Here is a 22,251-nt window from a genome sequence, read left to right as displayed (position 1 = left end):
CCTCCTCTCGCTCCCCGGCTGTCTCAGGGATGATGTGCCAGGCGAAGACCTCGTACATCGAGACGGAGATCGAGTGGGGCGCCCGCTTCGAGCCCTGCATGACCCTGGAGAAGGGGGCCTTCCGGGTCGACTACCGCCGCTTCCAGGAGACCTACCAGGTGCCGCTGCCGCGCTGCAGTGCCTGCGAGAGCGCCGAGCTGCAGAGGCAGCTGGAGTGGGGGGTGCAGGCGGAGGAGGAGGAGGAGGGGGACGGAGACGAACAGGCGGACGGAGGGGACCTGGGGCGAAGGCTCTTCTGGGAATCCCCCGGATACGGCATCGATCAGATCCAGGAGGAGCGAGCCTCAGAGGTCAATGAGTGCGAGTTCAGCGTGTGACACAGTCCGCCTGTGGGGGGAATAACAGGGCTGGTGGTCTTGGGACATGCCTGTCCGTCTGTGAGCACCTCAGATTGAGGCACATGTTCTAGTTCAGAGATGTTCTGCTTTCTTTTTATGTCTGCATTAGTGCTGGGGACATTATGAGTTAGGTGTCAACACTGGTTAAAATCTAGGGTTTCTTACACCGGGAGGACAGCCGGTCCAGTGGTTCAGGTCCAGTCCTGTTACACCAGGAGGACAGCTGGTCCAGTGGTTCAGGTCCAGTCCTGTTACACCAGGAGGACAGCTGGTCCAGTGGTTCAGGTCCAGTCCTGTTACACCAGGAGGACAGCTGGTCCAGTGGTTCAGGTCCAGGCTTGTTTGGACAGCTGGTCCAGTGGTTAAAGTACTTATCCTCAGTTTTGTAACTCGGATAGTAGTTACATCAGTAGGGTCCTAGTTCAAGGTCCAATGCTCTGTCCACTGAACCCCGTGTTCCATCCCACAGATGAGATTGTCAAGCTAAGGTCCTACAGTCAGAGACCCTGTAGCAGAAGCTGTTGATGAAATAGTTCAGTCTAAGTACTGTACCTTCAAGCTAATACAATGTTATTAGCAATGAGATTTATTTTGCTTGTTGAGCAGGCTTTGCCAAACCTGTAGATTTAAGCAGTTTCGTCAGGAATGCTGGATGTATCTTTTTTCACTCTGAATCGGAAAACAGTCAGTATATTACGTTTTTTAAAGAAACATCTCCTCAGACTTATCTGTCCATGAACTCTTGTCTAAGGCTTTATACTAGAGCTGCAATACAACAGTGATGTGGCTGTAGAAGTAATGTATTCCTTACTTGAGCAGAGCCAGTAAATAGCTGGTTTTATTAAGAGCAAATGTAATCTGTAAAAAAAAGGCGGTAAGAGATAAATGTGTACATATTGTCCGAGAGGGCTAAGTGAAAACAAAATATCAGAGGCAAACTGAAATAAACTTTTTATTTTTCAAGAACAAAAATCCACAGTCCTTACATCAGTCTTTGATCAAAACGTACAAACGATACTAAGACACCAGAACACAGTGTTCCACACAGCAGCAGTCCAGATGTGACCAACTGTTTTCTGGCCTGCAGTAGGACGAGGCGTGTCCAGACAGCCGGAGGATGACCACACAGCCCTGTCAAGCCAAGGCTGGCTGTGGCAGGACAGGAGTAGTCATCCTGATCACCTCTGGAAGAGTGACATGCTGTAAAGGTTCTTGATTTATTATTGATTAACAACTGGACAAGCGAGCACTTTAATGAATGGAGAATTGCAAGAAACAAAACAAATAAAACAAAAGGTTTTAAAAGGTCATTACTAGTATAATTATTACATTCATTTCATAGAAATGTATTGTCACGCTGTGCAAAATAAGACAACAATATTCCATTTAGCAAAGTGATGCTCAATTGACTCATGAAGTTACCAATATTTACAGGCAAACCTGTCAATTATTAGGCATTATGGTCAATCTACAGCCAACATTCAGTGACTGAACTGACCTAGGTACTGACTTAATCCAGATTAACAATGACTTTTAACCCCTGACTGAAGACACCTGGAGAACCCGAAGGACCAGTACTGTACTGGACCAGGACTGTGCTGTGGATACATTCATAGCTTTTGGGGTAAAATGCAGCAGTCAGCTAGCTAGGCCTGTGGGCGTGTTTTTCTCCCTGACCATTTTGGGAGGGGGTTAGCATTTGCAAGCAGAGTTGAGAAGCAAGTGGTGATCAGGAAAACAATCTAAGCAGAAGAGGTACAACTGCAAGCTCGCAACTGGAACAACAAATGACCAAAAATACTGGATGGTGTGGCCCACTGACATCAAAATAACTACCAAAAGTAATCTAACTTCAGAATACGATTTAAACTATGCAGTAAATTGAAACCAAAGGCTGGTTCATTATCTACATAGTGATAAAAATGATTGTATAGCTCTTCCACACATAACCTTTACCCTCCATGTGACAACACCCATCAAATATTAAAAGGGTTAACTGAGATTTCAGGGGCTTAAAAAGCTTTGGCAGTAACACCACTTACACATGCTGAATTATTCTTAAAACGGAACTGATACTTCAGCAATGCGGTGGTTGTCTGGGATGTCCCATTAGAACATGGAACATTGAAGTTGGGCTGTCCCCATGAATGGATCCCAGGAGGCTACAGTCTGGAAGGATTCCTGTGTCTCTATAATCTTCAGCATGTTATGGGATGTGGGTGGAAAAAAGATCACCCCCACAAACACGCATGTAAGCCTGGGGAGAACATACAGATTCCACGCAGTCAAAGAGGGAACCCATGTACAGTAGGTAGGAAGCATTTTCTCTGCCTCTCCATCCCCTTCATCACTGGCCAGCCTGATCCTCTCCCGGGGAAGTGGAATCGGAGTATTTTCTGTCTGTGTGTGCCTGCTGTGCAACCACAACACAACGGAACAAAACCGACTTGGCTGTTAACGCCTGGTAAGCAAAAGCCCCCATCTCATTCCCCTTGATCAGCTTCAGTTTCCCGAAGAGGAAACTCGGGAAGAGCAGGAGCTGTCCGAAGGAGCGACACAAAGGATGGAGGTAAAACTGCTCCTTGCATACAGAAGAAATACTGAAATGGGAATAGTAGTTTATGGCAAGAGTGCTGTCATGCACAGAACTGCGCCAGGGGAATAACACTGCTGTGGTGATTTTAACAACACCCCAATGACTAACATGATCCACGTTTCTTCAGTTACAGCACACAGTGGGTAATACGTACTGAACTGAAAGTTCTTGCTGATGATAACAGCGAGTGAACTGCTCATCATTCATTTTATTCTAGGTTGGAGCAGGGAGAGTCAAGAGCCTGTAAACAGACGGAAGGAGCTTGGTTAGTTATCTCAGTAACTAACTGACCTGACAATCGATCTCATTGTTCAACAGCTCTTTGAAGGATGTCACAGACTTCATGATCATGACTGGTTAGCTGGTTCCAGTCTCCAGGTCACCAGCCCTTTAAGTGTGAGTAATTAACAGAAAATAAATACAGTAACTGCTTCAAACATGGGTAACTGCAGCAAGGCCCACAAAATTAAAATGACAAATATATTCAGTACCATATCTAGTACTTAATAAAAAAGGTTTTTGCATTATCACACCACTCACAGCAATAAAGCAACAGTGCAGCAGAGTTTATTCTGGTGCTTTACTAGCACGAGTAATTTATTTCCTCTTCAAACTCTCTCTATCCTTAAGGAGAACTGTGATCTCTGTAGATTCACCGCTTTCAGTAACTATCAAACTGTTAATTTTAATCCAATGCGCACTGTATGAACTGCTGAGCTCACACAACGCCTCTGTGTAAGTGTACAGCCTGTGAGCTCTTTGCCGATAGTCAACACTGGGATTTGCTTTGCTACATCATTGCTTTTGCTGAATTTCAAGTGGAAGTTTACAGGGCTTTGTTAAAAAAAAACACTCTATAAAAATAAGCAAAAATAAGAATTCTAACAACACTGTGAGCTATAACACAATTAAAAGATGAAAAGTCAAAGGCACTTCTTTATGTTCAATAATGCTTGCGTAGTAAATACTACAGTTATAACCTGACTATAAGCCAGGCTGAAATCCCTGAGGTGTCCCCCCTGCAGACATCGCTGAAAAGGCAAAGTTGAGAGCAGAGGCGTCCCTGAATGTCGCTGTCTCCCCCTAGTGCTGGATGATGAGAATTACACATATTCATGATGTGCTTAATCCACATACTGTATAGCATCATGATAAACACAGCTGCTAAGCAGAGCCTGACTTAGACTTGGAGTCCTGTTCAATTGTGTTTTATAGTTTATCCTTAAAACACCGGTTTCTAAAGATTCAGAGTAAATTTCAGACTGCAGTAAATTCAACAAGACGAACTCAATAGTGGAGTGCTCTGGCCTCAGAAGACTGCAGGCTGGGTTGTTGTTACTTGAGCCACTCCTTCATTTTTAACAGGCTTGTCTACCTGCTCAAGAAACACCTGACTTTAGTGGATGATTTAAGGGCAGTCTGTGAAAAACCTACTGGATTGTGGCTCTTCGGGAACAGGATTAGTCATCTGATGGCATCACTGATCTGCGCTTTATTCGCTCTTAAAGCCACCTCTGGGACACTTTGTCCAAGGACATAGACATCTAACGTTCTTGCATTTCTGTGCATCTCTGCGTATTTCTCTGTAATGTGTGCTTTTGTCTCTGTGCCTGTCTACGTGTGTGTCTCTGTGTCTGTACTTGTCTCTTTGTCTTTGTGGGACTTTATGTACTTATGTCTCTCTACCTGTCTTGTTTGCTTGGATATTCCAGTGCTGACTGGCCAGTCTCTGAACCTTTCTGTCTTCCTGTGAGTACGTGTATGGTTGTGTTTTTTTCCTTGGCCACTATGAGTGTTTATCTGATCTGTCTGTACCTGAGGATGAGTGTGTCTGTCTCTGTTTCTGCCTGTACCTGAGGATGAGTGTGTCTGTCTCTGTTTCTGCCTGTACCTGAGGATAAATGCGCCTGTCTCCTTGCCTGGCACTCAGCTGTGACAGGTGTAAAGGTAGGTGCTGTTGATGCTCCAGTCTGGGGGGAAGTCCTGGGCACTGTGAGTCTTGATATGCTTCTGCATGGCTGACAGGCTGCAGCAGAACTCCAGGCACACAGTGCACTGGTAGGGCCCCGCCCCACTGTGGGTGCGCAGGTGCTTGATCATGGCGGAGTAGTCCCGAGAGCGCTGGCCACACAGCCTGCACTCAAAGGGCTTTTCACCTGCAGGGAAAGAGGTGGCCGGGGGTTAGTGAAGGAGAGAGCCGGGGAGCACATACTGAACAACACTCACACTCAGACAGCAGCTGTGTGCACTCTGCAGTGTGTTCAGACAGTGAGACAGCAGCTGTGTGCACTCTGCAGTGTGTTCAGACAGTGAGACAGCAGCTGTGTGCACTCTGCAGTGTGTTCAGACAGTGAGACAGTACCCTTGTGCTCTCTGCAGTGTGTTCAGACAGTGAGACAGTACCCTTGTGCTCTCTGCAGTGTGTTCAGACAGTGAGACAGTACCTGTGTGCACTCTGCAGTGTGTTCAGACAGTGAGACAGTACCCTTGTGCTCTCTGCAGTGTGTTCAGACAGTGAGACAGTACCTGTGTGCACTCTGCAGTGTGTTCAGACAGTGAGACAGCAGCTGTGTGCACTCTGCAGTGTGTTCAGACAGTGAGACAGTACCCTTGTGCTCTCTGCAGTGTGTTCAGACAGTGAGACAGTACCTGTGTGCACTCTGCAGTGTGTTCAGACAGTGAGACAGCAGCTGTGTGCACTCTGCAGTGTGTTCAGACAGTGAGACAGTACCCTTGTGCTCTCTGCAGTGTGTTCAGACAGTGAGACAGTACCTGTGTGCACTCTGCAGTGTGTTCAGACAGTGAGACAGTACCCTTGTGCACTCTGCAGTGTGTTCAGACAGTGAGACAGTACCCTTGTGCTCTCTGCAGTGTGTTCAGACAGTGAGACAGTACCTGTGTGCACTCTGCAGTGTGTTCAGACAGTGAGACAGTACCCTTGTGCTCTCTGCAGTGTGTTCAGTGAGACAGTACCTGTGTGCACTCTGCAGTGTGTTCAGACAGTGAGACAGCAGCTGTGTGCACTCTGCAGTGTGTTCAGACAGTGAGACAGTACCCTTGTGCTCTCTGCAGTGTGTTCAGACAGTGAGACAGTACCTGTGTGCACTCTGCAGTGTGTTCAGACAGTGAGACAGCAGCTGTGTGCACTCTGCAGTGTGTTCAGACAGTGAGACAGTACCCTTGTGCTCTCTGCAGTGTGTTCAGACAGTGAGACAGTACCTGTGTGCACTCTGCAGTGTGTTCAGACAGTGAGACAGCAGCTGTGTGCACTCTGCAGTGTGTTCAGACAGTGAGACAGCAGCTGTGTGCACTCTGCAGTGTGTTCAGACAGTGAGACGGCAGCTGTATGCACTCTGCAGTGTGTTCAGACAGTGAGACAGTACCTGTGTGCACTCTGCAGTGTGTTCAGACAGTGAGACAGCAGCTGTGTGCACTCTGCAGTGTGTTCAGACAGTGAGACAGTACCCTTGTGCTCTCTGCAGTGTGTTCAGACAGTGAGACAGTACCTGTGTGCTCTCTGCAGTGTGTTCAGACAGTGAAACAGTACCCTTGTGCTCGCTGCAGTGTGTTCAGACAGTGAGACAGTACCTGTGTGCTCTCTGCAGTGTGTTCAGACAGTGAAACAGTACCCTTGTGCTCTCTGCAGTGTGTTCAGACAGTGAGACAGTACCTGTGTGCTCTCTGTAGTGTGTTCAGACAGTGAAACAGTACCCTTGTGCTCTCTGCAGTGTGTTCAGACAGTACCTGTGTGCACTCTGCAGTGTGTTCAGACAGTGAGACAGCAGCTATGTGCACTCTGCAGTGTGTTCAGACAGTGAGACAGTACCCTTGTGCTCTCTGCAGTGTGTTCAGACAGTGAGACAGTACCCTTGTGCTCTCTGCAGTGTGTTCAGACAGTGAGATGGTACCTGTGTGCTCTCTGCAGTGTGTTCAGACAGTGAGACGGTACCTGTGTGCACTCTGCAGTGTGTTCAGACAGTGAGACGGTACCTGTGTGCACTCTGCAGTGTGTTCAGACAGTGAGACAGTACCTGTGTGCACTCTGCAGTGTGTTCAGACAGTGAGACAGTACCTGTGTGCACTCTGCAGTGTGTTCAGACAGTGAGACAGTACCTGTGTGCACTCTGCAGTGTGTTCAGACAGTGAGACAGTACCCTTGTGCTCTCTGCAGTGTGTTCAGACAGTGAGACGGTACCTGTGTGCTCTCTGCAGTGTGTTCAGACAGTGAGACAGTACCTGTGTGCACTCTGCAGTGTGTTCAGACAGTGAGACAGTACCCTTGTGCTCTCTGCAGTGTGTTCAGAAGTGAGACAGTACCCTTGTGCTCTCTGCAGTGTGTTCAGACAGTGAGACGGTACCTGTGTGCACTCTGCAGTGTGTTCAGACAGTGAGACGGTACCTGTGTGCACTCTGCAGTGTGTTCAGACAGTGAGACAGCAGCTGTGTGCACTCTGCAGTATGTTCAGACAGTGAGACAGCAGCTGTGTGCACTCTGCAGTGTGTTCAGACAGTGAGACGGCAGCTGTATGCACTCTGCAGTGTGTTCAGACAGTGAGACAGTACCTGTGTGCACTCTGCAGTGTGTTCAGACAGTGAGACAGTACCTGTGTGCACTCTGCAGTGTGTTCAGACAGTGAGACAGTACCTGTGTGCACTCTGCAGTGTGTTCAGACAGTGAGACAGTACCCTTGTGCTCTCTGCAGTGTGTTCAGACAGTGAGACGGTACCTGTGTGCTCTCTGCAGTGTGTTCAGACAGTGAGACAGTACCTGTGTGCACTCTGCAGTGTGTTCAGACAGTGAGACAGTACCCTTGTGCACTCTGCAGTGTGTTCAGACAGTGAGACAGCAGCTGTGTGCAATCTGCAGTGTGTTCAGACAGTGAGACAGTACCCTTGTGCACTCTGCAGTGTGTTCAGACAGTGAGACAGTACCTGTGTGCACTCTGCAGTGTGTTCAGACAGTGAGACAGTACCTGTGTGCACTCTGTAGTGCGTGTCCAGCTGGTGTTTGAGGCTGAACCTCTTGCTGCAGCTCTCACACTGGTATGGCTTCTCTCCGGTGTGCACGCGCTTGTGACTCCGCAGGGAGCTGTCGTCACGGAAACACCGGCCGCAGTAGTCACACTCGCAGGTCAGCTCACCTGCGCACGGGGAGAGTGGGTTGGGGAATCGGTTAGTGCCCAGTCTAGGATGTGACAAGCATATGTAGAGACGAAGGGAATTACAGTGTGGCCTAATCAGGGGAAGTTAAAGGGGAGGCTAGCCTGACTTGCGTATTAGTCCTAAAGGCAGGCAAGTTAAGAGGAGCTGGGTTTGACCACAGTGATCTGTGTGCAGGTGGTGTTGAAGGAGATAAGGGCCTGACTACCCTGGCTGATCCCAGGATGTGTGACTAAGTTCAAGGGGGGTGTTTCTGGTAGGAGTGAGGCGCCGCTGACCTGTGTGTGAGCGCTGGTGCCTCCGGAGGGCGGTGTGGCTGGGGAAAGGACGCCCGCACTCCTGGCAGACGTGGTTCCAGCCCCGCGTGTGCTCGGCCAGGTGGCTCTTCAGCGCCCCCTGGCTGTCAAAGGTCTTTCTGCAGAAAGGGCAAAGGGGGGACGGGTTGGGCACTGCAGAGAGAGGAGGAGGGCAGCAGCGGATTAGTCCCAGACCTGCAGTCAAAGTGTTTCTCTTCACCCCAGAACTGCCATTAGATTTAGGAAAGCCCCCTGGGCTCACTTCTGATGCTGGAGATCCTCTGAGCTACTGTTGACCTAATTGAACCAATTAACACCATTCAACTAATTTAGTGTTGTGAAACCCAAGGCCTAAGACCCTTATAATGGCCCCCAGGGAATGCTAAAACTGAATATTGACTATCCATTTTACTAAAGCCTTTGTCACACTACAAGACTCGACACAACGTCTAGTTGGAAAGCGTGTAAAATTTAACGACTGCAGTTGCTGAATCTCGCTGCCTTTTCTGTCCTAGAGGGTGTTAAAAATATGACTAGGAATCGCAGGGGGTGACTAATCACACGATTCCCTCACGACTTTACATCACGGTTCCAAATCTCGCACTGCGCCGAGAAAGTACTGCGAGGCCATCTCATTTTGGCAGCACATCAACGTGGAGCACACTGGAATAAGAGGAGCAGCACCGCACACGAGTAAACAAACAACAAACACGAAACGACAACCATGAAACATCGATCAACGAAGTTCCACGAGCCTCTCCTCCATTTTCACAGTCCAAAACACTCGCTTTCCCTCCTTCCTTGTAGTCGCAGAGTCTGCACTGTACTCCCGGCTGAGCGCTCACTGGCTGTGACTGAGTTGCGGGGGGTGTCACACTACACCACTGACAGCAGCGGGCACGAGATGCGACTCTCTACAACTCGCTGTGCTTTTCTTACGATTATGTAAATGAAGGCTACAACTGGAAATCCTAGGAAAAGTCGTGTAGCGTGACGCAGGGTTAATGCTACGATCATCAGAAGCAAAAGGACACTCACAGTATGTCGCTGTAATGCTATACAATAATGATGGTCTCTGAGGGTTTGGGTGCTGCAGTTCTCAAAGCTCTTTACAGGTCACAAATGTTATCATCCATAACCTTTAAGTGTCCTACCACTGATAAAACAGTTTACTACTGTACCTTATCCTTCAGCCCCATTTTCAATTGCTGACAAAGGCTGAAAGTTTGTACATCTTTACTACCAGCTAATTATAAAAAGGGAACAAAGCCAGCCTGTTGAATTAGGCCAGCAAATATTAGACTTTGTCTGGTTTGGCTCCAAAGCACACAGAACCCGCGGAGAGGTTCGCCCCATCTTGTATCTAGGATGTCTGGCAATAATGGTTCACACTGTTGAAAGGCGGAGAAGAGGAACACGATGCACCTCCCTAACACTCTCTGATGAGGGGCTGACCAAGGCGTCAGTAAACCACACTTGTCTACAGACCCAGCTGTGAGCAGAAGTTATATTTCTGTAAGTTATATTTGCAGGTCTGTGGGCTAATTGTTGAACACTACGTCCGCTGACGGATCAACCTTAGACCTTAGCATGAGGATATATATGTCACGAGTTGTATGATATTTGTGTCAATTGCAACGTCCACCACTTGTGCCAGAACAGCGTCTGGTCATTGCTAGACCTGACGCTCAAATAGTCTGTGGCCAATACTGAACTGAAACATCACAAAGCCAGACCAAAATGTGCAATACACCCATGAGGGTCATTTTCTCACCTTCTCATGTTTTTGTTGCTGAGCATGCAGTTATCATTTATAGATCTGTAGAAACACGACTATCTTGAGAAGTGCAGTTCATTCGGCCTTCATATCAGACTATTTTTGCGCCCAGTGTCAAAGAGAAGGTGAGAAAACATTGTGTAAAAAATCTGTGTAAAAACATTTTATCTTAACCGTTTGGCTTTAATCCACTGTGTCTGCACTCCACTGACAGCGCTCTGGGTGACAGACTGCTCGCTTATGCACTCCAATCGACTCCTGAAATTCTTCGCTTGAAGTGTTTTTTGCTCTAAATGTGTATTATTTTAACTGATTGCCCTCACAGAGCCTTTTCAGTTCGGTCCGTCTTTCCCATTTCAACACAGACAAAATCAGCCAGAGATATTGTGTTCCGAAAGACATCACATATTGTCTGGGCCCTCCTGGGGTCTGAGCACACAAAGCACATAAAGCTCAAGATGGCACTGGCCTCAAGACAGAGCAGTCACCCAGCTCCCCACTCTTTAACTCTGAACAGTCTGTCAGAAGGCTTCTGAATGCCAGGGAGTTCTGTGCGTGCACTAACACGTATTATCACCATGTGGAATGCAGAATCGAACCTTTCACTAATAATCTCCACATGCTGAGCCTATTTGTAATGGTGGACGCTCTATTGCGGCCCCTAGTGGCAGGTTGGCTGTTATTACAGTCCCTTGCAATCCAGGCCAACAGCAATGTGGTTTGCTAAATTGCAACAGCCAAGGACAGCTATGAAGGAGTGCTGGCATCAAACTCCCTGCTTTTCATCAACCTTTCTGCCAGATATCACAGAAAACAGGAAGGCACTTTTGGCATTTCTTATCATAATATTAATACAGCATATAATATAAATTTAAAGAACACGGATGGCGCAGTGTTCAGCATTGCTGCCTTGCAGCACTGGGGCCCTGGGTTCAGTTCCTGGGGTGCTGTCTGTGTGGAGTTTGTATGTTCTCCCCAGTTTGTGTGGGTTTCTTTTAGGTGCTCTGGTTTCCTCCCACAGTCCGGAGATATACTGGCGGGTTAACTGGATTCTGGGAAAATTGGCCCAGGTGCGAGTGTGTGTCTCACAGGCTCCGGCACTGATCTCCCCCCTTCTGACCCCTCGGCTGTGGAAGTGCGCTGTCTCAGGCGCCAGGGGGCTGGCCCAGCCTGCCCCTCAGGAGGAGGGCTCGCCCGCAGGGCAGCGCCAGGGGCACCGGCTTGTCTGAGAGGCAGGTCTGAAACCCAGCTGGCAGATAAGCGCAGGGCTGGGTGCACACCAACCAGAGGAAGCGGTTTCTATTTGTGTTTGCCTTGCACCCACACGCTAGATAATGCTTCTGTTCTTTTGGTACTGTATTTATTTTTAAAATATTTATTCTGGTTTTCTTGTTTTTTAAAACAACTTCTATGAGTAAATCTGACACTTCTCAGGTTCAAAAGTTCACAAACAGAGGGCGCCATTACTGTCAGAAAATTACAGTGTATTAAATGCTTTTCGGGCATAAACAATTAGGACAAAACAGCACAGCTCTGACAGGCCTCTTATGCAAGTTTACGATGACACTGAGTCTTTCTTTGAAGTCTTAACCTGCTTCTACCCTGCCTTCAGTTTGCTTTGCTGTGGTTTCCTAAAGCGTGCTCTGGGCTTTGGCTCTCTATGATCTTAATACACTTTTACCCTGATTATGCTCCTGTAGTTCATACCTGCAGAGCTGCCAGCCCTCTCTGCTCTACCTCTCCACCACACACATCTTTAAATGCCTCCTGACAGCAGCTCAGAGGCTCAGGGACTTAAGAGGGGAAGCACATCAAAGGTGCCCAAGCTTTAAGCAAATGATCTAAGGGATCTCACTTATCTGTTTCTGGAGAGATCACAAGGAATCTGCTTTGACAGCAAGCCTGGGCCATTTGCTCCAGACCCCCACAACTCATAGAGTAAACTGGGGTCTCCCAGTCCTGGTTCTGGGGACCCACACTTGCTGGTTATCATTGTAGCCGAGCTCTGAATCGAACGATTTATTGAGCTCACAAGTTGTTCTTTGCAAACTTTGCAAGTTTTTACTTTCTATTCAAAGACTTGAGATTGTATTTTAGAAAAAGAAACACAGTTGTTAACAGGCAGACCTTCCATTTGTTTAGAAACTGAAAACAGTTAAAGGCAATTATTTAACCGAGTGCCCAGGTGGAACAAATCCCAGCAGGTGTGAGGGTCACCAGGACAAGACTGTCAGGACGGGGGACCCCCGGGGTGAAGAAAGGACTGGGCTCTTCCCTTCTGGATGGGGGCAGGAGGAAGAGGAGAACTGATGGAAAGTTTGGATCAGGAGAAATTCTGGAGAGTTTCCACACGGGCACCACAAACTGGATCTGGCCAGTTTAGATCACTTTCACTTATATCACCTTCACCTGCTTCCCTTTGCTGCCCAGGTTCATGGGTATAAGACACAGTCGTGTAGTGTAGGACTGCAGGCAGCATGGATTCCTGATTTTGAACTCCGGTTGAGCAAGGTACAGGGCTAAGATTAGCCAGATGATAACCAGCTTTGACTACACATTTTTTTTTCAGAACATCACTATTCGGTCTGTCTTCACCTTGTTAGTGTTAAAGACAGTACGCAGAACAGGAAATGGTATAGAGAGGAAACAGGAGGCCACAACAATTGAAAGACGCTCATTTATCAACTATTTTAGTCAGTGTACAGCCTTGCGGACTTAACCCTTGGAGTGCCAAGCAGCTGGCTAACCACTCACACCTCCCCTCCCCCCAGCCCCCGACCCTTTTCAAGAATCAAGGCAGCTTTCTGTTTCCTGGCAAAGCCAAGCCGAGAGTCCAGAACCAAAACTAAAAAAAACACACAGACAAGGTGATGCTTTCTGCTGAACGGCCTTGCCTTCCTGCTGGGGGGGGGGGGGGGGGGGTAACACAGGGTGAAGAGGGGATCAGGAGGTGGGGAGTGGAAATGACACCAGTCTGGGTGCAAGTTGTGTCACTGATGGGCTTCAGAGCACTGTGCTTCAGACAACTGCTTCCCTACCACAGAACCTTTCAAAACCAGATCCTACCAAAGTCATCTGAGCTGAGCATGAACCGAAACAGAGATGTCAGACTAGACAGACTGTTTACACTGGCTGCCGTGATCTAATCCATGATGCAGTCCGGCTCACTGGAGCAGCAGAGCTGTTCATGGCTGCAGTCCACGAGACTAGAACTGGTAAGATCTGGGACCAGAAAAAGCATGCAGAGAGACGCAGGCGATAATGTCAGTACTGACAAAGCTTCTTGGAAATGCCTTGACAGGACATTTAAATTTTGTCCGCAACCCTTAGTGGTTAAATACAGCAGATTTAAAAAATACAAGACTCTATATATGCGTATTACAAGAAAAAGGAGTAGGCGGCCATCACCCTGCATGCACATGATCGCAGGAGTGTGGCGTGCCTGCCCCCTGCCTCTGAACTGTCCCCGACAGGGCTACTGTAACACGGCTCCCACACTGTAACACGCATCAGCTGCTTGCAGCCTGCACACGCAAGAGCACGCATGCATGCATAAGCGAACGCAACATGCGAACACACGTACCACACACACACACCAAGGCAGTGTTTCTTGGCAGCGTGTCAAAACCACGGCTGTACTCCAGAACACACTGTTCGTTCCGTTCACTAACCGCACCTCTGTGTGTCTCTCTTGTGCGCTGCTCGTACTGACACACACACCTGCTGCTAACGTGTAGTGTCTCTTTCCTGAACACTCTCGCCTGTAAAGCACATCACCTTGTGTTCTAGGCTGCGTTTTACATGCCCAATTTTAAATATAAATAATATAATATTATATTTAATTAATTATATTTATTTCATTATATTTCAAATATAAATCCATTGAAAAAAATAAACACACCTGGCGCAATGCAGGGTATTTAAGGGGATTAAGAAGGAGCTCCGATGCTCTGTGTAACACTGGTAGAAGCGCAGGGCCAACAGGACCAGCCAGGGAGGGAGAGTGGGATACGGCCCATTCCTTACCGGAGTGAACGACGGAGTGGATCCGCAGGCGCAGGCTGTCCAGGAACTCCTTGCCGCAGTATTCGCAGCGGAACGTCTTGCAGATGGTTGGGTGCTTCCTGTCAATGAGGGGAGCAGAAGGCAGGTTTAGGGTGCGCTCAGCCAGAACCCAAACCGTCTCAACTTCTTCTCCACCCCTCTCCTGGTCTTGTGTACTCGTTTCCCACAGCTCCACAGGAGCCTCACAGACCTGTAGCCCAGGCTCTGCAGTTCACTGTGTGGGCATCTGCTGTCGGCCCGGATTTCCCCAAGTGAGAGCTGCAGAACTGGCAGAGCACTGCCAGGCTTAGAGTTACTGCACCGTAAGTACCAGTAGTAACAGCAGTGTAAGTATCAGCAGTAGTAACAGCAGTGTAAGTAGCACTAACAGCAGCAGTATTAGCAGTGCACTGTCCTGTATCTCAGTGTTCTGGGTGTCACAGGCTTGCTCCTGTTGTGTACCATATTCCTCCTTTATCTGATGGGTTGCGTGAGTAGAGTCCTGTAAGCAGTAATGACCACCACAGTTCAAACAGGTCAGTGTGTTTTTTTTCCTATTGTGTCTCATTTCTCAGCCTGACAGGCCCCACTCACTTCCTGGCACCACCACCCCAACCCTCCTGTCCTCACTGACAGGCTGACCGCAGCATCGCAGTGCACAAACAGTCCAGCCCCTCATCCAGCTGCACGCCCTGCGCTCCCCTGGGGTCTCCTGTCCACGTCCAAACAGGACAAAGCACTCAGCGTGTTCAGATTCACAGACCATCCAGATGCTGAGCTCAAAAAGTAGAAAAATCCAAAAGAACATGAAATCTTAAATTAAAAGCTTCCTGATAAGGCAACTGCAAAACTTTATTAATACGTTGTTTTGTGTACTGGTCACTGTTTTCTTTAAAAAATGCCCGAATACTTTCCCTTTGTTTACAGAAACACAGTTTTCCCTCCCGCCCCCATCCATTCAGACTTCACTTTCCTGACCGGCAGGGTGGGCTTGGCAAGGTGATGTCTCTCACAGGGCCGAGGCTGGGCGTCAGGCCTGTGCACCTGAGACCCCTGCCTGTGCGGGCGTGTGACTCCGCAAGATCGGAGTCACCGGGAGTCCAACGTTGGACCAAGAAGGGGGTGGGGGGAGGGCAGGCTGGTTCTAGCCACCTTGTTGTGACTGCTGGGAGGAGGGGAGCCCAGAAGGACACAGAGAGAGAGGAAGGAAAATGTGAACGGCTGGAGTGCGTCCGATCTTGCAGATGGGAATTGCGCATCAGCTATTCAGCAGACGTCTAAGAATGAAAAGGCAGTTCAGCGTGCTCGGAGCAGTGGGCGGCCTGCCTCTGTCTGAGAGCCTTTGATATGCCTGGCTGTGAAGGTGGGGGGAAAGTGAGGGGAGCCCCCAAGTCACTTCTCATATTACTACGCCAGCCTGCCAGGCTCGGCCTGGCTGCGTGCACTGCTGTTCACCCCTGCGGTGAATTTGCCTGGTATTTTCGCAGCTTTCCTGCGGTGTTTCACCCTAACTGTACATACACTGGTTTCTGTTTCCCATATTTTCCGGAGGCTAACTGCAGCTTTCAGAGATTGCTCTGTGCTTCATGCGGTCTTTGCAACAGCACGGCACCTCATGCCCTTTGAAAAGCACCACAGCTCGCCGTCGGCCACCATCGGCTTCACGTTAGAGCAGGGCTTCCCAATGGTTGGGAATGCAGGTTGTCACTGCAGCTGAGCGCTTTTCTTAACTCAATCCTTCACTGAACCAGCTAGCCACTTGGCTGGAACCTTGGCAAGATCCGTTTCTACTCAAAGGCTTGAGATTTCAAGTTATTAAAGAAACAACTGTTAAAAGACGGAACTGCAACATGTTTAGGAACTGAACACAATTGAAGGGCTCAAACTAATCGGATTATCAGGCCTGTTAAGGGGTCAGTTATTTAACTGAGCGGGGTTCCCCAGGAATAGGACTGGGAACCTCTGGAATAGAGGAGTCAAACTGGCTTTTTGTACCACTTCAGTCTGTGGAATAACCTCAAGGATCTTGAACGATCTGTTAAGCTGATGAGCAGAAGCCTTCTGCTGACTCTAAACACAAGTCCGCCTGCTCCCCACAAGACCCGGTCAGGCCGACTGCGTTTGTCCTTCAGGTGGGCGAGTGCTCTGTTGTTTTCGGGGCAGGTCCTGTTCGATAAACACCTGGGAAATAACGACTACACACTCCTGCGCGGAACCGTCTTTTTTCAAAACCTAAATAAAAAACCCGAAGCCGGAAGCTGACCTAGGAAGTTTTGTGCGCTGGGAACGACTGCTTTTCGACGCCTACTTCAAGTACCAGCTTGCCGAGCGGTGTGCGCCTGCTCTACTCTTGCAGCCCCCTTCCTGAGAGGTTTTTAAAAAATCCGTTTCTGCCGAAATATGGTATTGAAGTGTCAGCCCGGCAAACACCGGAGCGCGGTGCACGGCAGGCTGCAGAAGACACGCAACAGCGCGGAATGACAAACCTGTGAAGCCATCAAACAGGCCCTTTCGTGACGCGACGGCGTTCTTTCACAGCCTCCGTGTCTCGCTATTCGGATGACTGTGTGCTCCTCGCTTCAGGCTTTCTGACTGAGTGGCGAGCGACGCTGCTGAAATTAACTGTTTACAGGCCGAGACCCGGAGATCCAGCTCAAGAATCACTCCTTCAACTAAAGGCTCAACACCTCAGGCTGCTCAAAATCACTCTGCTGTAGCTCATCCATACTTGCGTCTGTTAACATTATATAATATATCATTACATTCATATATATGAATGTAAATATATTTAGTAGCAAATGATTAGAGGACCAATTAAGCAATTATGAATCAATTAACTCACAAAGTACTCGTTAAAAGGTACTAACGACTCCCAAGGTTAATTCAAATTAATTAATCATATTAGTGAGATTAACACTTACAGGGGGAGGGTCTTTTTTGACTCATCAGCTATACAAAAAGCACTGATCTTGGGATTCATTTGAAAAGTAATTTTGGAACAATCTGTTTGAAACCAAGTTGCCAAATGATTTTATATTATGAATCGTTACGTAATAACGCAAGACGTATAAGGATGTGGGATAAAAGTGTAAGTAATGTTCATGTCAAGGCTGAGTAAGTAATACCTTCACGGACTGTCATCAGGAGAGCTGCTGGGTAGTACCGGAAAGAATCAGCAGCAGTATTATTTAATCTGACGGCGCAAGACAATTTTAAGATTGCGCGACAAACGTCCTGAAGTGTAAGTTTTACAGGGGAGTTAGAAAGACACCCCCCACCCAAATCAAGTGAACCCCCAGCTCGCGCGCAGTTTCTCTCGGGGTGCCATACGGCCAGCAGGCTGTCCTGGCTGCCCCCCCAGGGAGGGAGGAGAATCAGGAGCCAGGGGAGCTATGCCACAGCGAAGGGTGAACCGCCCGAGTCATTGCGAGAGGCCAGCGCTTCGCCCCGCTCAGACACGGAGAAAAGGGATTCTCCAAACGTCCGGGATGGAAGGGGGGAAGATCCTGGCAGGGTGCTCCTGTTCCCCAAGCGGCCGGGAGACAGAGGGGAGACAGCGGCAGGGCGCTCCTTTTCATTGCTCAGCTGTCAGCTGGTTCACAGAGCGAAAGCATGCGAGTGGAAATTCACTTTGCTTGGACAACACTGCTTCCTTGGGCTGCACCTAGAAGGAATGTCTGATGTATGCCTAGTTTCCTGCGCCGATAGATAGTGTTATAATCTGTAGAAACACTACTAAAATCAGCAGCAGAGGGTAATTCGCAGTAGCTGCACTGTTAAATAAACACATCCTGCCGGCAGCGGCAGTAGCAGCAGAATTAGTAACAGCCCTGTTACTATTGTTAGTAGCAGTAGTAGTAACTGCTGCAGTAGAAGAGTATTCGTGGCAGTAAAGGTACTGTAAGGGGAAACAGCAACAGCAGTGGTCAGAGGCAGCAGAAGCAGAAGCTGTAGAAGCAGTGACACACTGGCCAAAATGTTAGGAACGCCCACAGTGCTGCTAACAGCTTGTACAGGGTGTCATGTGTTCCACGGGTCTCCTGAGTACTGGCAGCCAAATGTTTGGCTCTTGAGGTGTCATTTTTTGTTTAGGTTTTGCACTGCATTTCCCGTTTTTTCGTGTGAGTCTCATCACCTGTTTCCGAATGGATTTTTTATATATGACGCAAGATTCTTGAAGGATCCTAATATCTTGGCCAGTGAGGTGAACAAACAGCAGCAGTGTAGTGTAGACTCCTTCAGTCTACGTCCAGCAACGCTCCGTACACTGGTCCAGCACTGATCTCCTCGAGGCTAGAAACAGCCTTGAGGCACAGAGCAGGAGCCGAGCCTGGGGCTGAGGGGGAGTGGAGATCATCCTTTCAGCCCCTGTCTACGTAACACACCTGCCAAGAAGACTGGGTGCAGAATTTGTCTTGTTACAACATCACAACAGCCCAGAAATTCCTCTACACCTGCGCACGGCCTTCCACCCTGTTCTCCAGGCCTGGAATTAAACCTCTCCCTCTCGCTGGCCATTCTTCCTCGGGACGGATGGGGTTGCACACAGAGTGTCAACAAGCCTGCCCCCTCCTCTCCAGAGCCAAGCCTGGGCTTGGACAGGTCCTTTATACCAGCAAGGGCGAGTGCAGAGCCTCAGTGAGAGTGAGAACCAGTGATTTGATCTGGCTCTTGTCTTATTTAAAAAAAGTGCCCGACCTTCCTCTGAAAGCCGTTCCAAGCAGCGTTGGAACAGGCGGTTTGTGAAAGTGGGCCAGCGGCAGCCGTTGTTCCAGGGCCAACCGTACAGTACGACCAGGTTAGGGGGGAGGGAAAGTGAAACTCAAGAGAGGGAAAATTCAATCACGGGAAAGTACAAGAGCAGAGGGGGGAAAACAGCGACACACACCTGTGACTCAGTGAGCTGTGCAGCACTGTAGGCAAATGAGGGACATTCTGAGCACAGCGAGCTACTGTACATGGGAATTGGAGCTCAGAAGCGTTCTCACTGAGGGTGGGCTCTCCGGCTGCTCCACAGCCTTGGCTGGGAGAAGCAGAGAGACCAGCACTCACCTGGCCTGGTCTTCCACGGGCATGGAGCCCATCACTGCACCGCTGGCGGAGCTGCCCTTCCCCAGCTGGCCGTGCTTGAGGCTCAGCTCGCGCGCGCCCACGCCGCCCGGGAGGACCGCGTGCCGGAAGGGCTGGAGGAACCTGGAATAGTCCAGGATGGGCCCCCGCATCCGGGGCGGGGAGGTGGCCAGCAGGGGGAAAACGGGTGGGGGCAGCTGGAAGGGGTAAGCGAGCAGGGAGGGCGGGTGGTGGGGGCCGCGCGCGTGGAGGGTGTGGAGGGCCAGCCAGTCGGCATTGGAGAGCGCCACCCTCTGGCCGGCAGGCCACTCGCCCAGCTGGCTGGTGCTGGCGATCACACTTCCTCTGGGGGGCGCCGCAGCTTCGCGGCCGCGCTCCGGCCTCGCTCTCTTTGAGGAAGGAGGGGAGTCGGAGGGGCTGTTGCTCCCGGGGACGGGGCTTGGCTCAGGAGCGCCGGCCGTTTCCTGGGCCTCCTCCTCCTCCTGAGGGGCGCCTGCCTCCCCCTTGTCTGCCTCCCTTAGGGACTGCAGGTGCATCTGGCACTGGTCCCACAGCTGGTCCATCTGCAGGAGCTGGGCCGCCTGCAGCAGCACGCGCAGGTCCTCCACCGGGGCCTCCAGCGTGTCCGTGTAGGCGTAGTCCAGGATCTGCTGGAAGGTGCGGGAGGACAGGAAGTCCAGGCTGCAGCGCTGCTGCCCGGGCCGGGTCAGGAGGCCCTCCAGCCTCCTGCTGGCGCAGGCGAGCACCAGGCTGTGCGCGTGGAAGGCCTGGCTCTCCACCACGATCACCGCGTCACACAGCGTGCCCGCCTGCCGCAGCTCGTTGGCGCGCCGCAGCATGCGGGAGCAGTGCTGGGGGTTGCGGAGCCTCACTGTCGTCACTGGCGCCGCTGCCATCGCGGGGGGGGCGGGGCCGAGGGGGGGGTCACGAGGGCGAGAGGCTGAAGAGAGAGAGATGGGCTGGGTTCCAAATCCGCGTCAGGGCTCTCCATCCAACCTGAGGGACAGGAAGGGGAAACGGGTGAAATCCAGCACTGGCTCCTGGGGCAGGCCCGGGCAGGGAATGGGAGCCGTGCGCGGCGATCCAGCTCTCTCCTTCCTTCGTCACGGACCAGAGCAAGAGAACACCGGGTCAGTGACTGATGATCCATCAGGACAAATCAGGATAATGATCAATTAAAATACATGTCACTGTAAAACATTAACAAATAAAGCTGAGTTGTATTTTATGGAACTGCTGTGCGTCATAAGGTGCACAGTGGTTTACTCAATCTGGAACCGATTTCACGGTTCTACTGCACTGTTCTGTGATTTTACCATGATTTCACTATTCTACTGCACTGTTCTGTGATCTTACCATGATTTCACTGGTCAAGTGCACTGTCAAATGATTTCACTGTTTTACTGCACTGTTCTGTGATTTTACCATGATTTCACTGGTCAAGTGCACTGTCCTATGATTTCAGTTTTACTGCACAGCTCTATCACAGATCTGATTTGTTTTGGTAATATTTTAGTGAAGGAGACACAAATGACAATTTATAATTGCAGAAGAAACTAGCTATTCATGAAGTAGTAATAAATATTCACCTTACTCATTAGTAGGTTATGAAGTGTTTATAAATGGAAACTGCAACCCCCTAACAATAAGCTTCACCCAGATTGCTTTTATCTCTGTAAAGCAATGACACAATATGAGGTCAGAAAATGTACCTTGGTAAACTGTCATAAAGTGATATTACTCCGTAATCATCACTTTCACTATTGCGCTGAAATTCTTAAGAAGATGTTCTTTTTCTGAGTGAAACCAGTATCGGAGAAGCAGCTCCTAACACACTTTTAAACTCTGTTTAATGTAAACCAGTAGGGTGGTTATAATTTCAGAGGCATTGTGAGGAGCTGATTCAAAGAGAAACTGAAAACTAAGGTAGCAGGCTTGTTTTTCCTAGTAACGCAAGGTTTCAGTTTTGAAGAAGATGACTGGGCTGCAGTTCCAGAGAAGGAATGGTACATGCTTTCTGCAGCCCCAGACGTTTACCATAGTACTCTATGGTGCAACCAGGTCAAAGACTGAGCTAACACACAGAGACTGGGTGAAGCGGAGCTGATACAAACCTGGAAAACGAGGCAAAGAGCAGGCGATAGCAGAGTTAAGTTTTGGGAAACCATATGGGGAATCTAAAAACTACGATGTCAACTCAGGTGAACTTTCACTAGGAAGAGACCTTTCTTTGGGAGCTGAAAAATACCCATGTAGACTCACAGCTGAAGCTTGTTCCATTGCCTGTGAAGCTGTTGTGAATCGCAAACTCATGAGACCTGTATTTGGAACCACTTACAATCAATTGCAAAGTTTTCATCTTCATTTCCTGGTATTAAAACAGCCCCGTCAAGCTGTAAAGCAGGTTCCCCATTGCAATAGGTGACACACGTAAGGTATTTAACTGCTTTATTAATGTGAGTTGCTGAATATTAATGCCTAATAAAGGCTTCATTAGGGTATGCATGACACATTTATCGTTGATGAGAAATAAATACCTAGCTAAGTATATAATTAAATAAATGGCTAACATGTGCCTCTTATTCTAAAGTGCTACCATAAACCATCTAATTAATCTTTCATTAGTGAGTCTTTGTGCTGTATGCAGTTATTAAGTCGAATCTCATGTTTTCTTCTTGTGACTGTGGAGTTCTTATGGGTTACTGTTTATTCCAGATGCGCAGTTTGTATTTGACCCTGTACTGCTGATGCGCTACAGCGGTGGTTCTCCATTCTGGGCTGGCGAGCCCTGTGTCTGAGGGGTCTCATTCCATTTGAACCCTTATCACCTCCACCAGGACTAACTGGGGGATGTAACTGGTCTTCTTGCTTGTTTAGACTTTTATAATCACTTAAACACTGTTTTCAGAA

General features: G+C 49.1%; 2 protein-coding genes across 2 annotated transcripts; one reads left to right on the top strand and one right to left on the bottom strand.

Moving 5' to 3' along the window:
• Positions 1 to 32: 32 nt before the first annotated feature.
• Positions 33 to 460, top strand: kcnj20 (potassium inwardly rectifying channel subfamily J member 20). The gene has a single exon (XM_088905245.1). The coding sequence runs from the start codon at positions 33 to 35 to the stop codon at positions 375 to 377; it is 345 nt and encodes a 114-aa protein (XP_088761371.1). The 3' UTR covers positions 378 to 460.
• An 880-nt stretch (positions 461 to 1,340) lies between these two features.
• Positions 1,341 to 20,302, bottom strand: zbtb32 (zinc finger and BTB domain containing 32). Its single transcript, XM_088905243.1, has 5 exons — positions 19,324 to 20,302; positions 14,254 to 14,351; positions 8,433 to 8,603; positions 7,968 to 8,135; positions 1,341 to 5,150 (listed from the first exon to the last, which is right to left on the bottom strand). Exons 1-5 carry the CDS (start codon positions 20,235 to 20,237, stop codon positions 4,921 to 4,923), a joined length of 1,581 nt encoding a protein of 526 aa, XP_088761369.1. The 5' UTR covers positions 20,238 to 20,302; the 3' UTR covers positions 1,341 to 4,920.
• Positions 20,303 to 22,251: the final 1,949 nt, after the last annotated feature.

The sequence above is a fragment of the Atractosteus spatula genome, chromosome 25 (assembly GCF_055471065.1).
Source record: "Atractosteus spatula isolate fAtrSpa1 chromosome 25, fAtrSpa1.hap1, whole genome shotgun sequence".
Lineage (NCBI taxonomy): Eukaryota > Metazoa > Chordata > Actinopteri > Semionotiformes > Lepisosteidae > Atractosteus > Atractosteus spatula.
The sequence above is the reverse complement of the archived record's forward strand: the minus strand, read 5'-3'. Positions and strand labels throughout refer to the sequence as shown.

Coding starts and splice junctions, on each gene's coding strand:
- kcnj20 (XM_088905245.1), top strand. CDS start 33: ATGTGCCAGGCGAAGACCTCGTACATCGAGACGGAGATCGAGTGGGGC.
- zbtb32 (XM_088905243.1), bottom strand. CDS start 20,237: ATGGCAGCGGCGCCAGTGACGACAGTGAGGCTCCGCAACCCCCAGCAC. Junction 14,352..19,323: donor CCCGTGGAAGACCAGGCCAG/GTGAGTGCTGGT, acceptor CCTCATTGACAG/GAAGCACCCAACCATCTGCA. Junction 5,151..7,967: donor GCACTACAGAGTGCACACAG/GTACTGTCTCAC, acceptor CTTTCCCTGCAG/GTGAAAAGCCCTTTGAGTGC.